This window comes from Halichoerus grypus, chromosome 4, assembly GCF_964656455.1.
Source record: "Halichoerus grypus chromosome 4, mHalGry1.hap1.1, whole genome shotgun sequence".
Classification (NCBI taxonomy): domain Eukaryota; kingdom Metazoa; phylum Chordata; class Mammalia; order Carnivora; family Phocidae; genus Halichoerus; species Halichoerus grypus.
In genome coordinates, this window is record NC_135715.1 from 68,016,721 (window position 1) to 68,039,995 (window position 23,275).

Genomic DNA, 23,275 nt, shown 5'->3' on the forward strand with positions numbered 1-23,275 from the left:
TAGCCTGGGGAGTTTGGAGGGGCCTGAATATCCAAATGTATTTTAGGTGTTTATTGGCCTATAAATATTAAAAGCTATAAATATTTTCCTCTTCATATAGCCATTCGCTCTTTCAGCCAACATTCATTTGCAAGGCTCTGGGCTGAGAACTGGACATGCAAAGATGCAGCCTGTTTTCCAACCCGGTGATGTGTCCCTGTGATGTCATAATTTCAGAGGGTACAAAAATCTACGTATTTATTTAAGGATACTTGCAGTTTTACTTATGACATGTTTACGGAATATATGTGCACCTGTATATATATTTGTGTGCCTCTGTGTGTGGGGGGGGGGGGTAGAGAGAGAGAGAGAGAGAGGTCATTTATCTCTTTAAGTGCCAAAATCAAAAAATTGATTGCCCACAGGGAACAAGGCAGGAAAAAGCTGGCCCTTTTATAAACCCGGTGCATAAAGTTTTCTCCTTGCGCTAAATGTGAATACCTTAGTGAGAGAATAAGTGAATCAGAGAACTTAATAAAAGCTACGTAATCTCAGCAAGTAAAGCACGTATATAACAATATTTGCCTTCAAGGGAGTTCCCATGTCTCTGAGTTCTATCTAAAAACCCCAGGTGAAGAACCCCTACTTCATGCATTAGTCTAGGCAAGACAAACTTCATCTCAATTAAAACACACACACACACACACACACACACATATTTTAATGGTATTTCGATTATTTTCCTGATTGCCTCCTCACGCCTTGGAGTAGACACCTTGGATGTTTTTAATAATGGGAATGACCTTGACAGGAAGCCTATCCGGGAGACTCCTGACCTCTTGAGGTCAATGACCTTGGGATCCACTTTAACCCTCAACTTTTCCCAGTCATTACTCCCCAGAAAGCCCATATCCCTTGCTAACAGTTTACTTATTTGTTCAGTTTTTTTTCTCATAACATGGAAAAAATAATCTTCTGAAGGCATTTCCTTAATGAAGCCTACACATCTGATACAGATTTCTTTCCCAAGGTTCTGATGTGGTTGGTATGTTTAAACACGTCTTTGCCCTTGAAATCCTCCCATATCAAGCAAGTTATTGCTAATATTTTACTTACTAACTGGTAAGCACATCATAAAGTCTAATCACCAGACTGTCTTCCCCAACCTGGTGTTGATATCCTAAAAGAAACAGCCTGCAGAGGCCCTTAGTTCCATTTTCAAAGTGTCACATTTCATTTATGACTCTCATTACCTCTTGTTAAACAGCATCGTATTGTGTGAAGCATGGCTTCCTGCGATACAGCATTATTTAACAGAAAGAGTAGAACAAAATCTTTCACAGAATGTAAAAAACTAATTGCCTATTAGATTCCTGTCATAAGGAGGATCTGGATGTAGGGGACAGGGCTGCGTTTGCCCCCAAAGCCCTCCTGCAGACACAGATGAAGGAACATAAGCTTCTATTCCAGAAAGACCCAAATTCACAGGAATCCCAGCTTCAAAAGCAGTCGGTAGGCAGAAGAGGGATTGCCATGGGCAGAACCAGTTAGCCAACCATCTTCTGCCTCAAATCTCATCTCGCCTGCTAGGTTTGTCCGGGTCACTTTATCCGAAATACCCCCTCTTGCTCTGAGCCTTGTAGGACTTTGTCCTGCTCCGGGAGGCTTTTGCTTTTTGGGGAGTAGTGATTCCTGGATGTGTCTTTGTCTTCTCTGCGTGGCTTAGAGACCTTTGGGGCAGGACCCTGCCTACAGTGCCTAACTGCAAGCTTTTCAAATCCTGGGCACCCCGCAGATGTCTACCGAATAAATCGGTAACACGAAAGTCTTCTACTTCTGAAGGCCAAATGAAAAAGCTGAGTGGAGAGCATCAGAAGCCATTGGAACCACTATTTTCTATTGTAGGAAAGGAACAATAAGCACCTCCACTGTACTAGCAGCAAACACGGCTAACAGTTCATTTCACCCTTACAACAACGCTCTGAAGTAGGTACTGTTGTTTATTCCCATTTTATAGATAAGGAAACTGAGGCATGCTGAAGTTAACCTATCGAAGGCCGTGAAGGTAATCAGAGATAGAGCTAGGACTTGAACTCAGCCCTTGCTTCTAGAACTTTATGCCATATTACTGCTACTGTAACAGTTAGTCCCTGTATGCCCTCAAATAAAGGGATGTTTTCTAAACAAATCGACAGGCTCTTTTTAGAAAGTTAATTCATAAAACTGAGTATACGTACTCAACAGAAGAAGAAATGAGTTTTATTTAATAGATATGCCATTAGTTAAGAGCAAAATGAAATTAGAATATATCTTCATTTTTTTTTTTAAGATTTTATTTGAGAGAGAGAGAGTGCACACGAGCGGGGGTGGGCGGTGGGGGGGGGGATGAGCAGAGGGAGAGGAAGAAGCAAGCTCTCCACTGAGCAGGGACCCTGATTCAGGACTTGATCCCAGGACCCTGGGATCATGACCTGAGCCGAAGGAAGACACTTAACCGACTGAGCCACCCAGGCGCCCTGTATCTTCATTTTAAACTCCCCTTTAAAGCAATAACATTAACCCTGCACAAAAATAAACCTGTTTTGTTCTAAAGAGAGGCACTCTTGGTGGATTTGCTAGTTTAGAAATTTGGGTCACATTTTGCTTTTGATTATTTAAAGGATTGGGGCAGTCATGTGGACTCCAAATATTCATCTAGTCATTAAAACAAGAGGGGAGTTTTTCTCTATTTGGTCTAGTGTATTTGTCTTGTTTTATTTTGTTTTGTAAGTGTAACCTCGAAACTTCAGCAACACCCTTTCAAAAATACCAGTTTATGACATAAAGTTTTGAAAAGCATCTTTGAAATTATCTAAATACATATGCGGGAGGTCAAAGACAAGTGGGACAGCCGTTCCATAAAATCTCCACTCTGCAAATACCAAGAAGGAAGAGGTGGGAACATGGTCCAAGATCTAACCTTAACTTTGAACTTCCTGACTTGTGTTGGTTTAAGACATCCCTGTAGCATCATTTAAACATAGTTCTGGTGTATGAATAAACTTCCACTTGGAATTTCCTTTTTGAAGTCTGCTGAGAATATAAATCAAAACCATATGAGATGGGTCTTAATCCAGAATGTAAAATAACATGAGAAATGTCAACCCAGAAGTACTCCCTGAAATACATTCACCAGGATGCACGTTCTGGCAAAATTCTTTCTTTAGAGCAAAAGCCTCCAGAGAACTGAATTTATTATTTTTAACCCATGATTTTGACGTCTGAATTGATACAAGAAGATGCTTTTCAAATTTATGGCAGGAGGAATGTTTTTCAGCCATCTAGAATGATTGAAAAGGAAATCAGTTGGCTTAGAAAGAGGTTCAAAAGGCGTCAAGTGGAAATGCAGATTATAATTTTATTTAAAGATTATGTAAAATATATAGTATATTTAGCCTAGATACACATACACATCTTCATAATAAAAGAAGGAGAGACTATTTGCCAGCAAAATGTTCATCAATATCTAGATGATAGAACTGTGGTGATTTTTCTTTTTTTTGCTTCCTTTTTTCTTTCAGGTGTTTCAAATCTTGCGTTTAGATTTTGCTGCTTTTCTGTTAGGTTTCATTTAAGAGGGGATTTTTGGTCACTTTAATCTCTTATTAAGTCTGTTCATAAGGGAAATAACCCTTTTATACCTGAATTCAGTGAGTATTTGGGCAAGCATCTAGGTCAAGACCATATTATTGACTACAATTAATAAAAATTGTTATATGCCCAGAGCTAGTCAGGTAATTAAATTATATTTATATTTTATAAGGTAGAACTACCTGAACCCCTATTTAGAAGTGCTTGTGTGTTTGCATGACACATTCTTCTGCCATTTCCTACTGTGTTCTTAAACTTAAAATCTGAAGTTTAAGGTTTTGTGACAAAAATTATTAAGGCCCAGGGGCGCTTGGGTGGCTCAGTCGTTAAGCGTCTGCCTTCGGCTCAGGTCATGATCCCAGGGTCCTGGGATCGAGCCCCACGTCGGGCTCTCTGCCCAGCGGGAAGCCTGCTTCTCCCTCTCCCACTCCCCCTGCTTGTGTTCCCTCTCTCGCTGTGTCTCTCTCTGTCAAATAAATAAAATCTTTAAAAAAAAAAAAAAATTATTAAGGCCCAGAGTTCTTTAAAATTAGAAGTTATTTGCTATACATAGTAAACTATTCAAGATTTTAAAACTTTTGTTATGTTTTAAACTTTTAAAACTCTTTATAGTGTATATAACTTCTTTTTAAATCTATTTGATTGCATTTGTGGTATATTTATGGGGTGCTTTGATTGACTTTAATATCAGTATGCCATGTGGTTGGACAGTCATTAATGTATCACTGTATCTGATGGAAAAGGGGGGCTCCAGTATATAAGTTGTTTCCCACCCCTTCGGCGTAAATCTTAATCCCTTCCCTCCCAAATCAGTAAAGCTATTTTAATGACCTAACCTGTTTTAAATTGCTTTCTGTAGGAGATATGTAATGTTAGTGTCTACTAATGACTTGGAAAATAAAAATCCCAATGCTTAAAGAGCAAACCTCTGAGCTCAGTGCTCCCTTTGGCTTTGAAGAACATGGAGGGGAAAAAAATGAATCCATACCTGAAAACCTAATAAAAACATAATTTCTTAAATCTGGCCCTAATTTTCTGAGACAGGTGATGTATGTTTAGAAAATCATTCACAGAATGAGTGCCATTGCAGACAAGTAGAAAACGTTCCAGAAAACTGGCAAAGACACTTTGAAAAATTCTCAGTAAATATTTTATCCCAGTGAATATTTCCTGGTAAATATTTAAAAATAAAAAGTACACACACGCATACACTCTCAAGTTTTTTTTATATACTCAGATAATAAAATTACACTTGAGTTGTACACAGCTTTTCTTGGGACTAAATGAAGCAAAAACACTAGTTTCAGTTCATCCAGGTATTACAATTGCTGAGAAATTAAATGCACAAATCCTTGAACTGAGAGTCATTAGCTTTGGTGATTATATCATGCCATGCCAGCCCTGTAAGGAGTGAAAGACTCGAAAAGAATCTGTCCAGTTCTTGGAGTTATTTTATCAGGACAGTTTCCATGCCCCTTCTGATGCCTGCATGGTAGAATTTTCCCTGATACCATGAGAGCTTCTGGTGTAATTGGAGTACCCAGAGCTATAAGAGTTGGACTAAGAAACTAAAATAGCAGATAAGCCTTTACAAGTATAGACTTTCAGATATTTCTGAAAATAGAGAAGGGGTTTGAGTCCCTAAAGACATGCATATTTTTTTAACATTGAAAAAAATAAAACTTTTTAAGCAATATAGGATAAAAGAGTGCCCGTCCAAAGCCAAGAAACCTGACTTCCTAGCAGTGGTGGGACTTGGCCAAAGCAGTTGCTCCTCCCCAGGCAGGAGCTCATCAGTGTAACAGTGAATACACGGGGACCCCTCGGAAACTGCCAGTTTGGCTGACCTTGAGGAAGTTCGAGCTTCTGCTCCTGAGAACCACCATCAAGTCAGCTCCCAGGGACTCCTGTTCTTCACCTTTCCTAGAGAAGCCCAAGAAGCCAAGATAGAGAGAAAAAAATCATCTCCAGAATCTCATTCCCTTGTCCCAAGAAAGGCTACTCAAGACTTCATTATCTTGGTGGGTCAATATGGAGATACGTTGGCCAAGGCCTGTGGATGATGACCTTCTTTCTAATTTTCTGAATCAACATTCTGTCCCCCTACCTTGCATTTCAGTTGCTTAACTGACTCCACCATGAAGAATCTCTTGGGATTTTGTGGTAGGCAGTGGCTCCGCAACTTCAAAAAGCTGGGGATGTTCCTATGCTTGTGTCTGCCTGCGGCCTCCCTGAGAAATACCACAAGCGCCTGATGGGAACAATCTGTACAAAACGAAAGGAGAGAATAAAGAGCTACTCTGCCTCATGGAAAACTTGAGTCAAAACAATCTGGTCAGAAGCTATTTGGCTGGCAGAGCATATACTTTCTGCTTTCTTTTTCTTTGAGATTGATCGGGGTGGGATTGTAATTTTTTTTTTCTTTTCTTTTATACTATTAGGAATATGAGCATAAGGAATAGCATTTATATTCCTGATGACTTTCCTTGTTCAGTTGCAACTGAACTTTTGATTTTCTGTAGTGTGTGTATGTGAGAGAGAAAAACTGTGCACTCACACACTCACACATGTGGCTACCTGTGACAGAGGATTGTGAAAGGATTGTTCACCTTTTTTTAAAGGTTTTATTTATTTATTTGAGAGAGAGAGAGAGAGAGAGAACGAGTGGTGGGGAGGGGCAGAGGGAGAGAGAGAGAAGCAGATTCCCTGCCGAGCAGGGAGCCCGATGTGGGGCTCGATCCCAGGACCCTGAGATCATGACCTGAGCCGAAGGCAGACGCTAACTGACTGAGCCACCCAGGCGCCCCTACATTTTTTTAATTCGTAGAGGCCATGCACCATAGGCAGGGAAGCAGAATTCCAAGCAGAAATGATTACTGAGACTGATTATGTTCATTTCTAGGGCACGCTAACAGATATCCAGCAACAGCTTCAAGTTGAAATAAAGGTCCATAGTCTTTCTTTCTAGAATGACTATCTGGCCCTGAGTTAAATTAGTTTATGCTACATTATGCCACTGTAACAAATTGTCCCCCAAGTTGTAGTGGCATAAAACAACAGAAGCTTATTTCTTGCTCACATTACATGTCTGCAGCTGGTCTGTTGTGGCTTTGTTCCCTGTGTCGTCATTCCAGGACCGAGGCTGAAGGAACAGCCTCTGTCTGAGACATACTGGCTTTGTGGTACAGGGAAAAGAGAAGGAAAACTGGAAGAACTTGGTGATGGCTCCTGAAGTGTTTTGCTCGAAACTAGCATACATTGCTTCTGTTCACGTTTCATTGGCCAAAGTGGGTCATAGGCAAAGCCAGATATCAGTGGGATGGGAAGTATATACTTCCCAGTTGGAGAAGAACTTCAAGTTCCATGACAACTGGAAAGAGTGGGGAATCATTGCAAGCATGTAAGGAAATGTATTGTGTGTGTGTGTGTGTGTGTGTGTGTGTGCGCATGCGTATATTTTCATTATAAATTTAATAGTTAAATAAGTTAGTAACAAATTAATAATAAATTACATAAAAATGATTGCCCCAACAAAGCTGCAAAAGAATGATGAAAAACAACCCTTGAGTGACCAGGAATAGACCCACCACTCAGGTGTTGAATTTGCTTGATCCTCTTTCACTCTGATAGAAATTATTTTTAAGTGACTATATTTGTATGAATCCAGCTTGCACAAGATCATTCAAGGCCTGAGAAATAAGACAAGTGTTAAGAATTAGTGATGGAGTCGGGGTGCCTGGGTACCTCAGTCATTAAGCGTCTGCTTTTGGCTCAGGTCATGATCCCAGGGTCCTGGGATCCAGCCTCGCGTCTGGCTCCCCACTCAGCAGGAGGCCTTCTTCTCCCTCTTCCACTCCCCCTGCTTGTGTTCCCTCTCTTGCTGTCTCTCTCTGTCAAATAAATAAAATCTTAAAAAAAAAAAAAAAAGAATTAGTGATGGAGTAATATGTCTCAACATGAATGTGATCCTTGCTTTCAGGAAAATAGTACACATAAACACAGCCATGAATCCCTACCTTAACTGAGTACAACTCACAGATATGTATATATATATATATATATATATATATATATATATCTTTCTTCTATAGTTCTGTATTACCTGACAGCAAGATACTTTGCTACACATTAAGGGAAAAGTTGCCTTAAAAAAAGTTGCCTTACGTTATGGGGAGATAAAATGGGTGTTTATCAGTTGGTTCACTGATTTGAATACTCAGTGATCGATAATCTTAAATTTATTCTAAATAACCTGTATTTTAACTCTACTAGTAACTTAGAATACAATGGAAAGAAAAGGTTATGCATATTAGAAAAAAAAAAACTATACTTGGTAAACATTTAAGACTTATTCAGGCCTTTTACAAATCGCAGTAAACTTAACTATAATAATTCGAAGAGTGCAAAGACGAGGTATCCTGTCGCCATGATGCAGAATGTAAATCAGTCTCTTACTACTACAGAACTTGGATGTTTCATCCCCCACCTGTGATTGGGGTTATAAAGCACTCTTGGGAGAAGGATTGTGGTGTAATGTATAGTTCTATATAATGTTAATTATTGCATCATTCATATCTATCGTTAGTTGGGATGGATACTCTGGCATAGGTTTTAACAAAACTAGCCTAGTGTATGGCCAACTAAATACACCTTCAATAAATAGGGACTTCACTTGAGAAATTCCATCTGAAGACAAAAGAGTCATTCGTCTAAAGAAGTACACTAATAATGAAGCTAACTCAGCCATATAAATTATCCTAAGCCAACAACCATGAGTGTGTTGAAATGTTAATACCGTTGATATACTTTAATGGTGCTAATTGCATCCACTGCAGACATCTTGTGGTGGTTGAGTCACCCATAATCTTTCAGAAACAGGGTGCCCACCATTTTAGCCAGTTTAAATGAAAAAACAAAGCACCTACTCTTCTAAATCACGTGGAGACCCATGATGTCTTTTCCCCCCACTTCTCTTGAGTATTTTAATGAACACTTAAGAAAGAAGACCTACTTAAATTGGAGCCAGTGTGACCATTGAAATTCCTGGAGATGTGTAAGAACAACATAAATACATATGCCTCTATATAATGATTTCATAAACTTTTCACAGTAGAACAGGTTCCTTCTGGCCAGCTAACTTTCTGATACTAGTAAAATTTAATTTGGCCCTAATTTGAATTTTTGGTCATTTAAAAAGAATAGTATTCCTTTGAGTTAGCTATGGAAAATGTATTTGCTGCGCTGAGAATAATGGAAACCAAAAAATGTACTTAAAATGTTTAGCTGGGAGAACACACTGTTCCCAAGCACTCAAGAAACACCAGTTTAAAAATTCAATGAGGTTGTAACATGAGAGGAGGCCTGCCAACCTGGGCGGCAAATTTGCTGTGCTCAAAATATCCCCTTACTTGACTGGAGCCCTCCAGAACCTTATCTACCTGACTATCCAAACATCACTACATGACATTTCTTTAAAGAAACAGCTCGTAAATCTCTTAACTTACAAAGACTTCCAGCCTTTTCCACAACCAGTCTGTGTTGGTGAAGCCCTACTGAACTGTTTTCTCTTGACTACCTTGATTCTATAACCTCCCAGCAGTGATTAACAATCGGCAGTAATCAAAAATCAAGTATTTAAAAAATAAGCATCCTTCTCAAAACAAAGTAAATTTCTCATTTTTACCAACAATATCATTATATGGGGAAATATTCATAATGTATTATTCTGTCAAAAAGGTGGTCAACCAAAGGTATCACAATGATTACCATTTTGATAAGTAGCATGTATTGAATTATGTGTAGGTAATGGGACAAGAGTTGACTGTTTTCTTTCATTGCGTGTTTTGTGTTTTTTTTTTAATAAGTTTTCAACACCAAGCATGTATAATTAGGAAATAATATAATACTCTTGCAAACCAGTGTACAGGCTGTAGTTCATTTCCACAATGACTTTGTTCCCGTGCCCATTGGTGTGCGGCCCCTGAGGCACCCAGGGAGACAGTCTCCCCCTAGACCTCTGTCTCTCAACAGAGGCCACATCATGTTCTAAGCATGTAGGAAAGGCAACTGAGGCAAAGTGAGTGACTTTCCCTCAAGTAGAATCACAGATATGTGGCAGAAGAGCATGCCTAGCACCAAACCATTTTCTGGATTTATTGAGTGAAAAGGTTTGCTTGGATTTTGTGCAGAAATTGAAAAACTGGGTATCTCCCTCTTCAACTAGTAGATTTCAGCCTCCAAACAACTGTTGACTTAAGATCCCAAAGCTCCTTGGTCTCCCTGCACTCAGGGGAATCGGGTGTTCTTGAGGAGTAGGTAATGCCCATTTGGGTGGTGGTGATAGGGCTAAGGAGTGTGATCAGGGTGACCAGGAGTGTCAACCCCACCTAACCTATATAGAAGAGGCTTTGAACATAAAGAGGTTCTATTATCTGAAGAACTGGGGAAGGATGTTGGGCAGGCAAAAATAGGCACCCACTACAGAATTTAAGAGAAATGATTTTTACATGTAATAATTACAAAATTTCTAATGAAATCCTATCACGCTATGGAACCAAACGGATTGAATTTTCTCAGGTAATGTAATGTGGTAATCGCAGTAGAGATCAGTAGGCCAGTCTGTCCAAGGGCATTCTCTCCTGTTCTGCCCCACACTTAGGTTTTCTACAGACTTGCAGCAACTTGATGCTTTGCCTTGTGGCCCTGGAGCTGCTATAGGGGCAGGTATGGGCTGCAAACAGAGAACAAATAAAACTATAGAAATGTGATTTGAATGGCCCTTAAAGTTTTCACAGAATATTATGCTAGCCAGGAAGAGCTCAGTAAAAAAGAGATTTTCACACTCTCCTCAAATGATGGATGGATCTTGGTGAAATGATGACACTGGCAATAATGATTCCTTTTAAATTCTGCGGGCATTTTGGCCATTCCAAGTGTAATATGCTGTGGGGAAAACAGTAGCATTTGTTTGATGGGTGTTAGTTGGGGCTGTGGGGACTCACTCAGTAGAAACTGTAAGGCTCTTTTTTTCCCTCCAACTCAACGTGATGATCAAAGTCAAATTTGAGAGCTGTTAGGTATGTGTGATTACTTTGTTTGATTGCTTTGTCAGTAGGTGGTAAACAAGAGTTGATTTTGCCCTGAGATTGAGATATCAAGATGCTGGGCCCACAGCTAGAGCATGGGGAATATTTGAGAGACTTTCAGAAATAGAATAGCGAGTTGAATGTGGGAGAGTGATGTCGAGGAACCATCCCCCACGGCTGGGATGTGGTTTCTTCTCCTTTATTATTTACTAATTGCAGTTTTTGTTGTATTATTTGACTCTGAGACTTAAAAGCTAAATGCCTACCCATTTTAAAAATCAGGTTATTTGACATTTGATTTAGCTGGATTCTGGTTAAGATTTGATTATTCATGTTTACATGTGCATAGAATTTCAGTTCATTATCTTTGTTGCTCTTGTGAAAAAATAAAATGAAGTTATCTAGAAAAGCTTTTATTTTTTTATTTTTTTAAGATTTTATTTATTTATTTGAGAGAGAGAGTGCAGGCATGCACAAAGGGGAGGCACAGAGAGAGAGAGAATTTCAAGCAGACTCAGTGCCGAGTGCGGAGTCTGACGCAGCCTCTCCCTCTGCCATTCCCCCTGCTTGAACTCTCTCTCTCTTTCTCAAATAAATAAAGAAAACCTTTAAAAAAAAAAAAAAAAGACTTGCTGGCTCATAATTAAGTTTGGAGAATACCCAGAAATTAGGTATTTCCTCCTTACTAACCGCTGCATTATACTGAAAGAGAAAGCAAATCTGAAGCTTGAAAATTTAGAAGGCAACAGTCTGTCTATGACTCAGTAGAAACTCACCACATTTTCCACATGTTAAGGTCAGAATGTGCATTTCCTACTTCCCCTGAAATACGTGTGTGATTTGCAAAGTGGAAGCCTTCGTATAAGGACTCTCAAAGGAGTACTAAATAGGACTCTTAGACCATACAGTAATTGTCCTTCGTACCCTCACAGGGACGGCCCACATTAGCCAATACGGTACAGTCCGTTTTCAACTGCACTTGTGGATCTCAGAGACACCCCTTCCTAAGAGACATGCTTTCCAGAGCTTTTCTTTCCAGCTTGGTGCCCCGGGTATTTCTGAATGATGCCTACATGGCAGGCATGAGTACGTATTAGGTCTGTGCTGGTACCAATTATGTAAAAAACCCTCATGCCAGACAAAAAACTCAAGATTTACAAATTGTCGATCACAGGAATGACAGTGGATTAGGGGTTGCCAGAGGAAGCAGACGCTCTGGGAAAGGGACCAGCACAGGCTCTGCTTCCCTGAATTCAATGACAAATCTCAATCCATGTCCAGCCGGGTCAGTGAGACGGGGCTGAAAGTGTTTGCTCTCCCCTTTGGGGCCTGTGCAAGATCTGGCCTTTGGTCTGTTTCCCTAACACATAGCAGATAGCTCTGTCACATTAAACATTATTTTGCACAGACACTGTTTCCCTGAATTCAATGCACGGACGTCGTGCTTTCAACGTAGGTAAACAGGCTCAGGTCCACAGCCCGTGTTAGAGTGGGTCGTTATTTTTGCAGTTGTCCCAAGAACACCCTGTACTCTCGGTTTTTGCTATGGGGAGAAATGAACGTCCGAGTAAATGGAAATACAGTGATCTGAGCGGGCTCCATCCCAACGAAGAGGAAGGGGATTGAGTAGAAACCCATTATAATAGGCTGTTTAATTTTGTTTGGAGAAACTGGACTTTTGACAGATGAACTTTTTTCCCCTTGCATTCATATTTATCTAAGAGAGTTGTGGTTGGGAAATGATCCAGGATTCACAAGGTCAAAAAGTGACCTGGTTCACATACTGTAGACTCCTCCCATCTCACTCCACAGCTTCTCCAGGCAGGTGGTCCCGTGTGTTGTTGGTACATCCACACCGAAATGGTCACCCAAAGGACATATCGACCTTTTGGGTTCGGCCCTCACAGATTCTAGCAGCCCCATCAAACTCGCCTCAGTTCCAGATAACCAGCTCTGCTTTTCCACGCTGTACTCTGCAGCTTGAAGCCATTCTAATGTGCTTGATGAATGAACATCTTGTTAGAAGGCATTGGGAATTAAAGCCATTAGAAAAATTAGAGAGATAACGATACATTGGATTTTTGTAATACCTTCCTTCGTGAGAAAATAGATTTTCATAGACCATCCAGTTGTATTCTTTCTTTCATTATCCCAAGAGTGAAAGAATAAAAGAATGTTGGATAAGTATTCTTAGCCTTATCTTTGAAAGCTAAAAAGAAATTCATTAAAAAAAAAAAAAAAAAAGGATCATAAGGAAGTATTTCCTCCTTCTCTGTAGCCCCCTGGTTCCCTGGTATATAAATAAGACATTTTTCCCTGCCTGAAACCCAGCCTTTGTGTTCTGTGGTTTTGTTATTATCCAAATACTTGTGGATCGATGTTGAAGATAATCTTAATAGACACCTAAGTACCTTTGTGATACCTGCTCATTTTACCCCCATTTCTGGTAGGCCGACTTTTGCAGACTTACCTGAGAACAATTTTGCTTTGTAATAACTTGTACAATGCTCACCAGTTTCTCCTTGATTAAGGTAGAGTGCTGGTGTGTGCCCATTGGACTCATGCATTTCCCTTTCTTGTATTTTTCAGAAATTGAGGCAAAGGAAGCATGTGACTGGCTCCGTGCTGCTGGGTTCCCACAATACGCTCAGTTGTATGAGGGTAAGTTGGCCTTCCCTTCACTCTTTATAAAGAGCATTAATTCAAAATGAACCTCACATATCCTATGGTGTATTTTGACTTCCAGGTCTCTTCTCAACCATTTTTCTTTGCTGTCTCTTTCCCTCAGCCTTTGCAATCCCAGGGCTTACACTGATTTAGACATGAGTATTGCTGCCCAGGCCTACCTGACTTTCTGCTCAATCCTGCTTCTCACTTCTTTGCTTTCTGCTTCTCCTCTCTTCACCACCAATCCCAACTCTGCCTCTTCCTTCCAGCCTTCTACCATCGGCAGCTTTCATGATTGCGATTATTATGGAAGTGTAATTGACATACAGTGTTACATCGGTTTCGGGTGTACACCATAGTGATTTGACAATTCTGTCCATCGCCAGGGGCTCGCCACACTAAGTGTAGTCCCCAGCATCACCATATAATGTTATTATCATATTATTCACTGTATTCCCTATGCTGTACTATGCTGTCCCAAGTTATAATCAATTCTGCCTCCTTCTTGGATAGTCCTTATCTATAGTGAATCAGGATCCCAACAGTAAGCAGACAGCACACTCAAGATAATCCGAGGATTTATTTCTAAAAATGTTTATTACAAAGGTGTGGACAGGATATGAGAAACCATGAAGAACAGTTCAGGGGCCCAGAGCTCATAGCAGCAGAGCTACGACTGCCGTAGGCCCAAAGGGATGGGCAGAGGGAGAGAGAATCCTTCGAGCAGAGGACACAGCTGGCGGTCGGGGAGAACGAGGAGGGTAAATGCCCTGACCTCGCACTCCTTCCTCCCTCCATCTTCAGCGAGGGATTCCCATTGGCCTAACACGAAAGGAAGCCAAAGGACATGAATCCCCTTGAATGCCATCCACATGGGTGATCCTCGGGGCACAAGGCAGGGTATAGAAAAGTGGAGAATGGATCTGTAGGACTAAAAAAGGATATCTAGCACACGAAGCAGCATCGAGTTCTCTTCCTGATGGCATAAAATATATGTAGGAGAGAAAGAATCAACAAAATTCACCTGTAGTTCCTGGGGAATCTCACTCACTCACCTGGAAGCTCAGTTTTATATTTTAAAAAACAAAACACTTATTCTACTTCTCTAACTTAAATTCCCTGAGGATGAAGGAAAGCATATCTCGGAATATGCTTTGAAGTCTGGAATCTCTGATACAAGTTTTTTATAAACCATAGCCTTGTAGGCAAGGAGGGTTTTATAATTTTTGTCTAAGCAACCCTACTCCCATGCCCCACCACCAATTTCCTGATTATGAGAGAGAGGTCCAAAGAGGTTACATGACTTCCAACATTAAAAGGTGGAGGAATCAGAATTAAAATCAGTCTTGTGAGCCATAAGGCAGTGGCTTTTCTCCTATAATGTGAACTCTCTTTGTAAACTCACAATAATATGCAATTTAAACTGACCTGTCTACAGATGGCTAAGAAGTAAAGTAAATGTCTTCTCTCTAGATAGTATCAATCGTTTGAATATTTTGCTGATACTCTAGAGTGACTCAAAATTTTGCTATAAAAGAAAACAGTTGAGGCCATTGAGCTTGGGTTATTTTTGGAAATTTCTTCCTAAAGAAAAAAAAATCTGCTGTTAGTAAAAGGTGCCTGTCAAATTGTGTTGAAGCCATATGCATGGACTAAATATAATAAGAAATAGGGGCGCCTGGGTGGCTCAGTCGTTAAGCGTCTGCCTTCGGCTCAGGTCATGGTCCCAGGGTCCTGGGATCGAGCCCCGCATCGGGCTCCCTGCTCAGCGGGAAGCCTGCTTCTCCCTCTGACCTTCCCCCTGCTTGTGTTCCCTCTCTCGCTGTGTGTCTCTCTGTCAAATAAATAAATAAAATCTTTAAAAAAAAAATAAATAAATATAATAAGAAATAGCAAATAGTATAGAGCATATGATGTGCCAGGTTCTGTTGAAAGTACTTTAGCTATGCTATTCATCTAATATTCTCAATACCGCAAGGTAAATATTATAATTCTCATCATCCCCATTCTACAGATGGGGAAACACAGGCCCAAAAGACGTTAGCTAAGTTGCCCTCAGTTGTACAGCTAGAGATTAGCAGTGCCAAGACTCAAAGCCAAGGCAGCTGGGCTTCGGCTGTCTCTGTTTTTCATTATTACACACACTCCCTCTCTAGCAGAACAAGACAGCCCTCATTCTGGCACCATCTGGAATGCACTCACATTGCTTTTATCACCAGAAGAGATTGTTTCTGTTTCCAACTCACATTAAGGTTTAGATACCTTGAGACTGATTATGACTGGCAAGGCAGAGGCAATGCAAAATATAAAATGAGAAAGAGAAAGGATGGCAGGATGGTGATAATGAATTGACATTGTCTGTTAGATTCGACTGTGGCCTCTATGAGAATGATTTCTAAATTTTTCCCTTTGTGAATAAGGTACCTAAAATTAACACTGCATCTTGAGGATTGCCCTTGACCTCCAAAGTTGGCATGAAGAGTCTGTGGGAGAAAAGTCATGATGTTGGAATCTATTCTCTTTGGATGGAATCAGTTGTTTGAGTATTTTGCTGATAGTCTAAAGTGACTCAAGATTTTGCTACAAAAGGACACATTCGAGGCCATTGAGCTTTGGGTATTTTGGGAAATTTCCTTTCTGAAGAAAACAAAATCTGCCAAACTAAGTATTTCATGAACTGATCAAGATAAAAGTCAGTGACATTAGGTGGATGGTGACAGTAAAAAAGCTCTTCATATAGGCAAATGTCTGCAATTATAATGAACTACAACAATACAGGCACATAGTATTCGATCCTATCCAAGGGCAAGCACTTGGTTATTCTCATATTTCACACTTCCTTTGTATCCTTAAAAGCATTTATTTGATAAAAATAAAACTGCCTACTATCTTAAACATTACCAACATATCCATCAATGGGGGAGTAACTGCCAAGATCGGTCATGTGTACTGAAATGTGGTGGTCAAAAGATATTGGTGCCCATTCAGATAAAAACAAGATGCAAAAACTTCTGTTTCTCTCTCCTTTTCAGATTCCCAATTTCCCATCAACATTGTGGCTGTCAAGAATGATCATGATTTTCTTGAAAAGGACCTTGTAGAACCTCTTTACAGGTAAAATGTGTGATTTCGTTACTTTCGATTGTGCAGTTTCCAATAGGTATCATTGTATTGAGGGGCAAGTTCAACAGCTCCATAAGTATTTATTGAGTGCCTACAATGTGCCAGGCCTGGGTCCAGGTTCTGAGTACCACAGTGAGCATGATTGGACCCTGATTTTACGGAGCTTAAATCCTAGTTGGAGTCTTCAGAAAATAGATTGAGGAAAAAGAGAGAGTTAGTGAGAGAAAAAGAGAAGGAGAGGGAAAAGTTATCTCAGAGAGTGTTCAGTGCTATGAACAAACTATATTAAAATGAAGCCATAGACTTTGGTGATTGGGGTCAGGGGTGGGTTAGTGGAAGGAGGCAGCAGGGGAGGCCACAGCATGAGTGGCCAGAGAAGGCCCTGAACAACTCCATGAGTATGTCAAACTTGGCTGTATTTTTTGCAAAGGCAAGTGATTATATCAGCAAACTAGAGTATGTAAGCTCAAGTAATTATATTAGCAACCTAGAATATTTAAGCCTTTGCTATGTGATAGATGCTGGACGGAAACAAAGATGTGTATGAGTACTTCCTTCTCCTCAAAGAATTTATAATCTGGTTGGAGAAATTGAGTTGAAGAAATAAAGCATGAATACATGAACAAATAACTAACAATTATAATTTGAGTGATAGGAAAAGATGCCAATGTAACCAATATCCAGGAACAATTAAATGCTGCATGAGAGGATGTATGTGTCTGTAGGAATTTGAAGTTTCCTAACTAAAGCCCTGGAGAGAGGTCAGGGTTGGAGACAAATATTATTTACAGGAGGTGAGTCATTTTTCCATGGCCACACAGCTAGTTATAGGCTGAACTGACCTTAAAATGCAGTACTTCGGGGCACCTGGCTAACTCAGTCAGTGGAGCATGCAACTCTTGATTTCAGGAGTGTGAGTTCGAACCCCACAATGGATGTAGAGATTCCTTAAAAATAAAAAAATCTTTAAAAAGATGCACTACTTAAAATTTGCAATCCAGTGTTCTCTCTAGCACATTCTGCATTGACATAGAAGGATGGTAGTTTAATTGGAAAGTAATGATGAGCAAAACTTTTGTCAAGATAGGAGAGATCAGTGTATGTTAGGATAGTATGCGAATAATCTTAGTCTTCCTGAATCTCCAGACATACATATTTTTGTATTCATTCTGTGGTTTCTATATGAAGAGAAGATAGATTTGCATTAAGAAGTGATATCTGAATATTTAAGGAAAATGGTACTGTGGGTTTGCTCAAGTGGGTAAGTGCAAAGAACTCTTAAAATCACAAATTATAGGAATAGGCTATTTGGGCTAGAAAACAAGTAAGCACAAAATGCCATTTAAAATGCAAGCATTTATGAGAGGAACGGATAGTTTGATTGTGACTCTTTAAAGGTAATGAATTGGAAAAGCAGTGTTTTCAGGATGTCTGGGATACACCCCAAGCAGGAGCAGGAGCATTTTCTCCTTTATTTTCTTCTAGAAATTTCAGACTTACGTTTTATATTTATTCAATGGTCCGCCTAAAGTTAATTTTTTACAAGGTACAAAGTATGGGTCAAGATTCATTCTTTGCACATCAACATCCCATTGGTTTGGCACCATGTTGAAAAGGTTAACTTTCTTCATTGAATTGCTGTTGCACCTGTATTGTAAATCAATTGACCATGTATGTAAAAGTCTATTTCTGGACTGTCTATTCTGTTCCATTTATATGTCTAATCTTACATCAACATGACACATGATTACTTAGCTTTATGTATGTCTTAGAATCAAATAGTACATGTCCTCCAACTTTGTTCTTTTTTTCCAGAATTGTTTTGGCTATTCTAGTTCCTCTGCCTTTTCATATAAATTTTAGAAACAACTTGTTGATACCTATTTTAAAAATGCTCTGGAGTATTGATTTGGATTATGTTGAATCCATAGATCAGTTTGGGGAGAATTGACAGCTTAACAGTACTGAATCTTGTGATTCATAAATACAGTGTATGTTTCTTTTTATTTAGGTCTCCTTTGATTTTTTTTTTTTTCAAAACCTGACTCGTAGTTTTCAGCATATGGATACTACACATCCTCAAAAGTACTTAAGAATTTCATGTTTTGTGGTGCTATTGCAGATAGTACAGATTTTTTTATCATTTCAATTTCCAGTTGCTCATTAATAGTATGTAAATTTTTTTATATGTTGTCCTTGTATCCTACAATCTTTCTAAATTCACTCATTAGTTCCTAGTAGCTTCATCATAGAGTTCTAAAATTTTATTTCTAAATATAAATAAAGGATTACATTGTAAACCAAGAATAAAAATTATAGTACATATTTTCAAGTCAGGATTGCAGAGGCAAACACTGTCTCTGTGCAGTTATGTTCACTGGTGACATGGCTGACAAGCTTTGAATCTCATACATGTGGGTGGTAAATCCTTATCTATCCACTGCTGTTTGTGATCTGAGCGCCTTGACTAAATTCCGGACTTTTCCATCAAAGTCTACTCTTTTTTTGAAGATTTTTTTTTTTTTTTTTATTTAAGAGAGAGAGGGAGAGAGCATGAGCAGGGGTAAAGGCAGAGGGAAAGGGACAAGAGGACTCCCTCCTGAGCAGGGAGCCCGACTTGGCGCTCGATCCCAGGACCTTGGGATCATGACCTGAGCCCAAGGCAGACGCTTAACTGACTGAGCCACCCAGGTGCCGCCCCAAAGTCTACTCTTTAAAAAAAAAAAAAAAGCCTTTCAGACATGTTATAGAGATGACCCAGTACAATGAATGTGAAATCATTTAGAGATATAAAGTTCTGAGTAATACTATTAGTGTCAGCCAGAAAAATCAGGAAGCCTTCTTTTGCAGAGCTTGTGCCCCCTCTCTGATACAGCCCACAGCAGGATCCATGCAGACCTACCCCGAAAGGTATGGCTGCATAAACATGTATAAGTGTGGTGATGTCATACAGCACAGTGTTCTTCACAGGGGCCCAGCTCCTGTAAGAATGGGGAAAGGGGCAGGAGGTTGTTATAATTGGAATAATTCTTATGATTAGCTGTGTCTCCAAAAACATTAAGTAAGAAAAGTGTCTGGCTGGAAGTGTGGGAGCTGAGATTCTTGGGGCGTAGGAGGGGTGGGTGAAACAGAGGCCAAAGGAGTAGTCACAGCAGGGTGGATCAAAGGAAGCAGGCACGGTACGGAGGCAGAGATGGAGGTGGCTTGGCTAAGGGGACCCGTATGCAGTTTCTTTCCCTCCATTACAAGTCCCACCAGGGCACTGATGTCCCATGTAGCAAATAGTGGAAAGAAAGCAGAAGGAAGACCTCCAGCCTGAGGGGAATGACCGCACTTATAAAACTTTGAGATCAATGAGTGGTTAATGGGACACTCACCCACTCACATGGTATATAATGATTGATGCCTGGAGAGCAGCAAGGGGTTGGGATTTTATTCCTTTTCTTGTGGGTACATTGCAGATGCAGTGATAGAGTTGGTCTCCTGTTTTATTTTGAAGCTTTGTGGGCTCCGCATTTCTCATGCATATTTGAAGTGCTGAGCTAATGCAGAATCATAAAGGGAACCATAGCCAGAGGGCAGATAGCTTCTGCCAGGTAGACAAATGAAGACAAGAGGGCTGAACGCCTTCTATAAATGTTACCCGCGACAAGAATTTCATTCACCTTTGTTTTGTGGAAGTGTCTCACCTACGTAGACAGTTAGTGTCCTAGGTCCTAATTACATGTAGCGGGTTGCGGAGCAGCGTTAACTTTTTTTTTTTTTAAGATTTTATTTATTTATTTGACAGAGAGAGACACAGCGAGAGAGGGAACGCAAGCAGGGGGAGTGGGAGAGGGAGAAGCAGGCTCCCCGCAGAGCAGGGAGCCCGATGCGGGGCTCGATCCCAGGACCCTGAGATCATGACCTGAGCCGAAGGCAGACGCTTAACGACTGAGCCACCCAGGCGCCCCGCAGCATTAACTTTTTGATTGGCTGGAAAAATGTAGCGTACTGAGGATGTTGATGACAAGGAAGACCCACGCCTGGTCTGGAATACGTAGAGGTGTACCCCCTGTTTTTAGATCTTGAACACTAGACAGGCTTGCTGTTTTTGCTGAAGGTGTGAACTTCCAGACTGGCAACCAGGTCTTACCATTGCTTCTGCAACTCTGACAGCGCCAGCACATGGTAGGTGCTCTGCAAACATTTGTAATTGCAAGTCAGAGTCGTGCAGTTGCTTATTTTAGCGACCTCAATTATAATTTTGTTTTGATGTTCTTTGACAGAATTCTTAATTGAAAAATATTTTCTCCTGTGAGTAATGAAAAGCTAATTGCAAATCTAAGTACCTAGATGAGCTAATTGAAACTGTTAACTGTATCAGAACATAGGAATAGCCAAGGTGTCAAAATAGCTTGCAAAGTTTGTCACCTTTCAAGCAAATTGCAGCAAGTCAAAGCCCCTAAATGAGATTTTTTTAAGGATAGGTAATATGTTCTATTCGCATTTTGATTTGCGATATTCGCTCAGATTGATAGTATAGGGCCTTGATGTTCAAGGTGATCTGTGAATTTCTAATTTAATATTAGGCCAATAAACCATCCACATAACTTATGTTGTTAATAACTACTAGTTAATTGTATTGTGTTAAAAAGTAGGGCATTACCTTGTTCAGTACCATTTCAGGGAGATATGGAATTGATTAGGATTCTAGAGTGCATCTATCATTGCCCTTTGTATTTAAAAGGATAATTAATGACCATGGTTTTCATCTGGGTCAGGGGAGCTGGTGGAGGAGAGTGCTGACAAAAACGATATTTATGATTTACCTCTACACACAAACGCACATCTTTGAGTATGTTAAATAACAATAATAATAAATAATGGTAGTCTTTATGAATATTGATATATATTTTAGGTATTTTCTCTTTTAGAATATTTATCACATAAAATGTACAGTATTATATATTATGTTATGTCATAGAATGATATATGACAACTGGGCTAAAACCTTGGACACATCATTGAGGGAAAGGTATAGGGGGTTACATAATAATCATTGTCACTTCCAACTTTAAAATTCTGAGCTATAAAAAAAATACAGATCCAGTAAGCAGTGATTTTATTTTTTAAAAAAACACAAAGTGCTTGTTATCTACTGAGTACCACTCTAAGGATTCTACAAATATTTAGTTATTTACTTCTCATAACAACCTTATAAAATAGGCTCTAACCTAATGTGATTCCCATTTTACAGACAAGGAAACTGAGGAACAGAGGTTTAAAATAATTGGCCCACTTACAGCTAGTGAATGGCGTTGCTAAGATTCAAAGTCAGACATGCTGCTTCTGGAGTTTCCACAGAAAGCTTAGGTCTTCTTGTGAAATGCAATTTGGAGTGCTTTCCATTTCTTTTTTTGAGGTTAATTTTTCCAAAGATGTCTCTGTTGCCCTGTGAATTCCTGCGTTTGACTTATAAATCCCAAGAATAGAAATTATGGTTGTATTTCTACCTTATTCTTCATGGAACTCCATATTTAAAAATAATAATAATTAAAGTAAGAGTTGAAAGCACATTGGTTCTTTTGTGAAGAGATTAGATCTGGTTTACTCTCAGGAGAGTAGCAGGCCCTTCTCATTTGCTCCTTCAGCTAGGTTCACCAAGGCTGTCTCTTCAGGCCTCTTTGCTACAGAGACCAATAAGCCAGAATCCTCACCCGAGGTCTCAGGCTAATGAAGTGGTCTCAACCTGGAAGGGGAGGAGCCTTTTGTTCCCCTCTCAACATCCGGGGACATATTTTTGCTCATCACAACTGGGCCATGCTACCAGCATCTAGTGGATGGAGGTCAGGGATGCCGCCAAGCCTCCTACAATATGCAGGGTAGCCCCCACAGCCAAGAATTGTCTGGCCTCAAATGCCAGTTGTGCCAGGGTTGAGAAATGAGTAAATTATGATTCACTTGAACAAATGATATGATCACTAGAAGTACAGATGCAGGGGAAGGGGTTTCAGAGAGGGCTTCTTGGAAAAATGACCCTAAAAGGCCAGTAGGGATTACCCAGACAAGAACACATGAAATTTTGATATGTCTCTTTTGAACTTTTAGCTTTTTTTTTTTTAAACTAAGTTAATGTGCAGGAAAGACATCTTTATCCTTACCCCCACCTCTACTATGAACCCAGGATATAGACAGGTACAGACATGGCAGAGTCAGAGATAGGGGATTTTACACACACACACACACACACACACACGAAAAAATATATATGGTCCTTGTATTTTAAAATGGCCTTTTATGTAACCTTTCCCAACCAGCTACTCAAAATGACTTCTATGTGTATAAACTTTCAGGAAGAATACACAAGAAACTACAAAATAGGACAGCAATTTGAGGGGAGAGTTTATATTTTTAATTACATATATATTTGATCTATATTAGATATTTTGTGTTGCATTATTAAAAACACTAATGTTTTTAAAAGTGCCTTCCTTTGCCAGATAAATAATAGATGACAATGGCTAACATTTAGTGAGTGCTTACTACCATTGCTTAGTAGCATACTAAGCTCTTTACATTGGTCTCATTTCATCTTCACAAGGCCCTAAGAATAAGAGGTGTTACTAGTATTGTTGTAGTTCAGAAGTAAGGGTGACCAGACTCCCCTTGGTTTGAGCAGCTGGGGGTGGTGATGCCCCTTTCTGAGGCAGGGGGCAGCTATGGAGTCTGGCCTGGGTCTGAGCAGGGGAAGGTGTGTTGAGCTGAGGTGCCTGGAGGACTGGGACCCGGAGGAGATGTCCAATATGAGG

General features: G+C 39.9%; 1 protein-coding gene across 11 annotated transcripts in view; it reads left to right on the top strand.

Annotated features, from left to right (window-relative positions):
* Positions 1 to 23,275, top strand: part of STARD13 (StAR related lipid transfer domain containing 13) — a 508,432-nt gene that overhangs the window by 436,759 nt on the left and 48,398 nt on the right. For all 11 annotated transcript variants that reach the window (XM_078070466.1, XM_078070463.1, XM_078070464.1 and 8 more), the window contains 2 exons: positions 13,284 to 13,355; positions 16,394 to 16,475. In XM_078070466.1, the coding sequence (XP_077926592.1) occupies positions 13,284 to 13,355; positions 16,394 to 16,475 (154 nt within the window). The remainder of the gene's footprint in view (positions 1 to 13,283; positions 13,356 to 16,393; positions 16,476 to 23,275) is intronic.